The sequence below is a fragment of the Chrysochloris asiatica genome, unplaced genomic scaffold, assembly GCF_000296735.1.
Source record: "Chrysochloris asiatica unplaced genomic scaffold, ChrAsi1.0 scaffold00050, whole genome shotgun sequence".
Lineage (NCBI taxonomy): Eukaryota > Metazoa > Chordata > Mammalia > Afrosoricida > Chrysochloridae > Chrysochloris > Chrysochloris asiatica.
In genome coordinates, this window is record NW_006408568.1 from 12,213,069 (window position 1) to 12,220,326 (window position 7,258).

The 7,258-nt window shown below is 39.4% G+C and overlaps 1 protein-coding gene across 1 annotated transcript in view; it reads left to right on the top strand.

The window, feature by feature from the left end:
- The window catches only part of LOC102828648 (neugrin-like), a 1,657-nt gene extending 1,071 nt beyond the window's left edge, over nucleotides 1-586 (top strand). The window contains exon 3 of the mRNA XM_006862786.1: nucleotides 241-586. Coding sequence (XP_006862848.1) covers nucleotides 241-586 — 346 coding nt within the window. The remainder of the gene's footprint in view (nucleotides 1-240) is intronic.
- The last annotated feature ends 6,672 nt before the right edge of the window (nucleotides 587-7,258 follow it).

The window sequence follows — 7,258 nt, forward strand, 5'->3', positions numbered from 1 at the left end:
TATTCTGCAAGTCTGCTTCCTGGCTGCTATCTCTTAGTCCCTCAATTCCTATGAATCTAGAGTCCTCAGCTGCTCCCTCTCTCCGAAGAGTTTTAAAAAGTAGAACAGAAACTGAAGCGGGGATCAAAAAGTTCTTAAGAAAGTTGGACTTAAACCCGCTCATTCTGGCAGATTCAATCCCCTGGGAATACCACAGAACCACCCTCTGCATGCAACTTTGTATCAGGCTCTTTGTTAAAGACTCAAAGGCCAGACTCACAGCACAACTTTGAAAGTGATAGAACCAAACATTCATAAATACACCAAAGAGACAGAGGGAAGGAATGAAGGAATCCAGAGCCTGGAAGGAGTAAAGGAGAACTTTGTACTTGTAGCTGCATCCCTGAATCAACAGGGGAAGTGGCCAAAGTACTCCACCAGCGATCATGGGGGCACCAGAGGAATTGACAGTCCTGGATTGCTACATGATGAGAAGCTGGAGGAGTTGAAGACCAGAGCGCCAAGTAATCAAAACTTCAATAACAAAGTAGTACAGAGGGGACAGGAGTTCTTGGACAGTATCGGGAACTTCCTATATAGAATTTGAGCCAGGACCTTACCTTTATGGAAATGCCACGTGAAAACAGTTGGACACGTGTATTTGGATTTGCCTGGATTTGTGCTTACCTATTAGCCACCTTAAGGAGCTTTGGTAGCGTAGTGGTTACGAATCGGGCTGCGAACCGCAAGGTCAGCAGTTCGAAACTACCAGCTGTTCCGCGGGAGAAAGATGAGGCATTCTGCTCCCGTACAGATTTACAGCCTCGGAAACCCTGTACAGGATCGCTATGGGTCGGGACCGACTCGAAGGCACTTAACAACAACAACAATTAGCCACCTTAGGACAGGAAGAAGTGATGGGTCTGGAATACGAGCAGGAAAGAGCTGCTTGGACTTGACTCTGATAAAGGGCAATGAACTTTAGGGCTATTGTATAAGGGGCCAGGTCCATGTAGGGCTGGATAGATCTATCCAGCCGAGTGTTCTGGAGCATGGCTTCAGGGCTGACCCCTGTGGATCTAGCTTCATTACTCACCCTCCTTGCTCTCTATATGTTGAAAACCAGCCCATGTTGCATGTGTTGTTGTGAGTTTCTGTAATACTTGGCAATATGTGTTTGGGAGGAAATGAAAAGTTTGCCTTCTGATCTCATTTCCTTGTTGATTAATGAATACTAGCAGTTCTGGAACTGTTGAGTCAGTTAGTGGTTTTCCATATCTGCAAAATAAAGTAAAATGCAGGCCAAGAAAAAGTACATTGTTGTGAAAAATGTTCATAAAAGGAATATTCTAGTATTGTTTTATCTTGTATATGCTTTTAAAGGATGTTTGAAAAAAAATTAGAATTACTAATTGTAGTAGCTATTTTCTTACTGGTTTTACATCAAATACTTAAGGATTTAGGACCATTTTGTATTTCTAAGTTCACCTTGTGTTTCAAATATTTTAGAGTGTCAAATAGATCAAATTAATATTTCTTACAATCTAAGAAAAATGTAATTACTATGGTGTTAAATGTACAGGGAACTTGATTTGTTGGTTGTTTCTTTGATTTCCTGTCCGTGCCCAACCCAGCAAGGTTACCCAACAAGGACACACTCAGCTCTGGGTCTAACTCTCGGTTTAGGCTCTTTGGTAAACAGTACAGAAGATTACCTTTTATGTTTAAGACATGGTTATCAAAAGAGCATTTGCTAATATTTCCCCAGCACAGAATGTGCTCTACTGTCCACCCCTAAAGGAAGTTTATCTGCACAGCTGGGTTCTAACTGGCGGAGTTGGCTGTGTCTCCTTCCACCTCACTGACCAACCCAGCCACAGTGATCTCAAGTTCCCAGTTTCTTGGAGCTCTGATCTTCTCCTTTTGTTGCTGGCCATCCTTTCAATATGTGCCTCACCTTCCCAATGATATACGATGCATTTTTCTAAACCTCAAAGGGCTAACTAAGGAATCACTGATAAACACCTGCCCAGTTACTACTTTTCTAGAAGCTGAAATCTCCTCCCTCAGTCCCATCCAGAAGGTTTATAAAATTGTTTTGAACTTTCTCCCTCTGCTTTCAAACTTCTAGACCAATCAGAGTCTTTGGCTTGAATGAGACAAAGAAACAACGTAAGTAATGGAGACCAGAGTGGATATGAATCTTTAGGGAAATATTTTTAATTCATTTTTTCAAGATGACAAGAAGTTAGTGTCTTTCCTTGCTGACTCTTGGGCACAACCCTAGCTGAGCATGAGTTGCCAATGAGCAGGGATTTAACCAGAAGTGCTTTTTCCCATCACCAGCCTCTGAGATGATTCTCGCATTCTATCCACATGCAGGGTGTTTTGGCAGAAGCGATGATAAAGGCCTCCTTGTTAATACTCTTCAGAAAACGGATAATTAGGGTGGTCAGTAAGACTAGAATGAGAAAGAATAATGCATCATGTAGATGGAAAGACTCAACAACAGGGGGCTCTCTGAAACTGGCATTAAAATGGAAGTCAAGCAGTCATTTAAATGCTTGCTAAGTCTACCTTTCTTACTTTCATAAGCATATAAATATATATGCTTTTATAATACATATAAAAATAGTAATTAAACACTTAAAAATATATCCCCATGCCTGGAACTTAACACACAGTGACACACAGAAACAAACGTACAAATATATATTTCCTTCCTTAATGAAATCTGTCAACAAATCAAAAAGGTATTTTGTACATTTTCATTTGAATAGCCAATGAGACCAGAAACGGATTCAACCTACTTTTGATCAGGGATAAGTCCACCTTCATGTTGTGATCAAAGATAAGGCCAACTTCAGGCACGAATTACTATTTTAAGGTGATGCAGGCTGTTGACAGCGATTTCACTAATTCACTCATTTCCTAGTAACTATTTACCACATGGAATCTATTGTTTTATTTAGAAATGAATCCAATGACATATACAAGATATGATCCCATCTCCAAGGAGTTTACTCTGTAGTAAGGCCCCTATACTTAACACAATTATAAATAAAATAAATCATATAGGAATTATTGATTGCTTCCTACTCTCTCCTTCTCTTTGCATCATTTCCCCTTCTCTTGTGGAATTTTAATTCATAATAGAAATAATATGATAATGTACAAATATGGATTCACATAATGGACTAAAAATGAATGGAATATCATTAGGACTCAAAAATGGGTAGGCATATTATTGCATGATCACATTTTATTTCTATTATGAAATTAAGATCCCACAAATTAATTAAGATCCTGGCTTTTCCTTATTACTATGAGTGCCCTTTCTCAGAATCCTAGAACCTTCAAGCATGAAGGAATAGTAAAGATGTGTGTGTGTGTGTATATATTTAAGGAGTTAGCATTAGAATTAGGACTATGGCCAGGATTTTGTGTAGTACTAGGGTTATGATTAAGACTAGGGTTAGGGCTAGCAATTGAAGTTGGACTAGGGCTGAGAGTACGGCTTGGTCCAGTTTTAGGATTACAGTTAGGTTCATTTTATCTATCTGTCTGTCTGTCTGTCTATCTATCTTGATTTCCTCTTCATTTGAAAGTTCTATAACTACACTATCCTCACTTTTTACTTTGTGTGTGTTTTATTATTATTATTATTGTTGTTGTTCTTGAAAAATGTTATCTATTTTCAATCTTGTAGATTTCCACTTGGAAACCCTAAACAGGGTTGCTATGGGTCAGAACTGACTTGACAGAACTTAACAACAACATATCTTGGTTGAGTTCTGGGTGATTAGTGGTTACAAGTCAGGCTGCTTACCGCAAGTTCAGCAATTCAAAACTACCAGCCGTTTCTGGGGAGAAAAATGAGGCTTTCTGCTCCTGTCAAGATTTATAGCCTCAGAAACTCTATACAGGGTTACTATGAATCAGGACTGACTCTACACATACCACCACCACCATGTTACTCTAAAATTGTTATCTGCTGTTGTTGGTTCTGTGGCCAAGGAACTCCCTTTAGTATTTTTTATAAGATTGGTCTATATTTTACAAATTATTTTAATTTCGGTTATCTGAAAATATTCTAGCATATTTGAGGGACAATTTTGCTAGGTATATGATTCGTGGTTGACAATTTTTTTTTCTTTCAGTTTTATATATGTCATCCCATTGTTTTCTTGTCTGCATGGTTTCTACTGAGAAATCATAGCTTAGTCTTTTTGGTTCTCCTTTGTAGGTAACTTTTTAATTTTTCCCAAACTGCTCTCAGGATTCTTTCTTTGTTTTTGTTTTTAGAAAACTTGATTATGATATCCCTTGGTGATTTTCTTTTGCTGTCTATTCTATTTGAAGTTCATTGTACTTCTTGAACGCATATCTTCTCATCTTTCATGATGTTAGGGTCGTTTTCTTACTACAACTCATAGACAATTATCTCTTTTTTCCTGTTCTGGAATTCTGATCACATGTAATTTATTTTTCTTGATGGTGTCCCACATAATTCTTATACTTTCTTTGGATTTTTTTTTTTTTTTTTTATGATAGTTCCACTGGTAGTGGTGGTGTACCATGGAGTTGATTCCAACTTATAATGACCCTGCATAGGTTTCCAAGGCTGTAAATCTTTACAGGAGCAGAACGCCTCGTCTTTCTTCTGCAGAACAGCTGGTAGCTGAGGGTAGCAGCCTGATTTGTAACCACTATGCTACCAGATGAATATTTAGAGATTTGTCTTCAAGCTCATCAATTTGGCCTTCTACTGATTCAATTCTACTCTTTTGCCCCTTCATTGTATAATCTACTTCTGAAATCTTAGTATTAATCTTCTAGATTTCTATTTGCTATTTTGGTATGGTTTCTAATTTTTCATTTGTTTTGTCAGTTTGTTTTTGTAGTGTTTGCTTAACTTCTTTTAAATTTTTATGTGTGTTTTCCTTGATTTTATCTGCAGCTTTCTAGATCATTCTCTCAATCAGTTTAAGGTACCTAAACATTCTTTTCAGTTGCTTATGAGATAGTTCTGATACCCTTTCTGGTATTATATTTTCTGGTTCCGTAGTGTTGTCATTTGCTTGAGTCACTATGGTTTATTTTTTTGTGTAAGCTGAAATGGTCTATTGTCTCCAAGACATTGTGGTGTTGTTGTATCTATATTTAATTGATGATTGTATGCTGAGGGTGTTGTTAAGCACTCATCACTTATCTCCTGGTGGGTGTGTTAGAGACTAGAAGTGTATACACAGTTCTATGTTTGCCATTTGTGTAATATAGTTCAGAGTAGGTTTGCCTGATGTTGGATGCTAATTATTATTCGTCAGGTGGTACAGGAAGACTGGGTAGTGAAATTCACACTCTTCCAGCACCCAACCCTAGGCAGAGCAGAAGCAGTGTAGGAGGGGGTGTCACAAGGTATGAGGACTATAAGAATGGGGGTTGGTCACGCCCTCAGTCACCAGGAGGGCATGGGGAACAAAGGGAGAATTGTATCACTGGCTCCCAACCTCCCAAGCTCCTCTTGTGTCTCCAGCCACTGTGTCAACTGACAGATGCCTATAAAAGCTCATGATAGCCACAGTAGGATCGCCAACAGCCCATCCTTCTGACTCTTCTCTCATGCTCCTGCTCAGCTTCTTCTCTCCATCAGCAGTTTTTGAATTTGAATTCACCTCTCTATCCTTCCCTCGGAAAGTTCAGAGTTCCGGAATCACCATCCATATCTGTATCACTTGATTTGCTGTGTCCTTGTTGCAGAAGGTCTGCTTAGCACATCTGCCTGCTTCACTATCTTGCCCCAAAGCCAATAGTAAAGATCTTCTGTTGGCTAAAAATTGTCTCCAACATTGAGGCTTTGCCTCCACACTCTCTGGTTTTAATCTCTCTTCTCTTAGATTTCTTCATACTTTGCATTGAGATCTCCATAGTATAAAAACCACAGGTTCTTACACACACCACAAAGGTCGTTCTTTTAGGACTCAAGTACAGTGTTTTGGTCCTGAACAAACATGGGATAAAAAGGAAGTCAGATATTTGAAAATTATAAGGCTTAAAATTCACAGTGTTAAGGATTTCATTCTTCTTGGATCAACTATCAAAACTCGTGGAAGCAGCAGTCAAGAAATCAAATGATGTATTGCATTTGGGCAAATCTGCTGCACAGGACCTTTTTAAAGTGTTGAAAAGCAAGGATGTCACCTTGAGGACTAGGTTGTGCTTGATCAAGCCATGATATTTTCAATAACTTCATATGCATGTGAAAGCTGGACAGTGCCATGGGCTACCAAAAGAACCAACAGCTCTGTGTTGGAAGAAGTGCAGCCAGAGTGCTCCTTAGAGACCAGGATGGCCAAAGTTAGTCTCTCGTACTTCAGACATATTGTCAGGAAGGACCAGCCACTGGAGAAGGATATCATGTTTGGTAAGGAGGGTCAGAGAAAAAGAGGAAGACCCCCAACGAGATGGATTGGCCAAGTGGCAGCATTGATGGACCCACGCGCGGCAACAGTAGTGAGGTTGGCCCAGGATCGGGCAGTGTTTCATTCTGCTGTGCATAAGGTCACTATGAGTCAGTATGGACTTGATGGCACCTAACAACAACAGTGGAGGTGATGGTAATCTCTGGCTTAGATCAGACGGTTGATGGAGATGCCTTTGGTTGAGCAGGTTTGAGGAATTAAGTTTGAGGGAAGATGATGACAAAAAAAATTTTGGAAACATTTCCTTAAGTGACATCACTAATATTCAATCTCTATGTCTGTGAGAATGGAGCTCTGGTAGCATAGTGGTTCCAAATCGGGCTGTGAACTGCAAGGTCAGCAGTTCAAAACTACCAGCTGTTACACAGGAGAAAGATGAGGATTTCTGCTCCCAAAAAGATTAACAGTCTCAGGAACGCTGTACAGGGTCACTATGAGTCAAAACCAACTCCATGGCACATAACCACCACCACATGTCTGTGAGATTGTTGTAGAGATGAGAGACCTACATAGCAAATTCAAATTCAAGCAAGCAATTGGTTTGCCCTGGAAAATTATATGGAGTGAGGAGAGCAGAGTATATGTGACTAGCCAGTGGACCGTGGAACCCTTTTACCTTTTTACTGACTTGGTGAAGAGAGATTTGGGGTGAACCCAGCCTGAGAGTTTTGGCTAAACTTTAGTCTCACCTCTTTCTAAAACTGGACATGGTCCTTCTGGTATTGAGGTGAATTTTAGCAATTCTTATACTTTCTTTACATAAAAAGAAATTGAGCAAATATCTTTACCAAAAATAC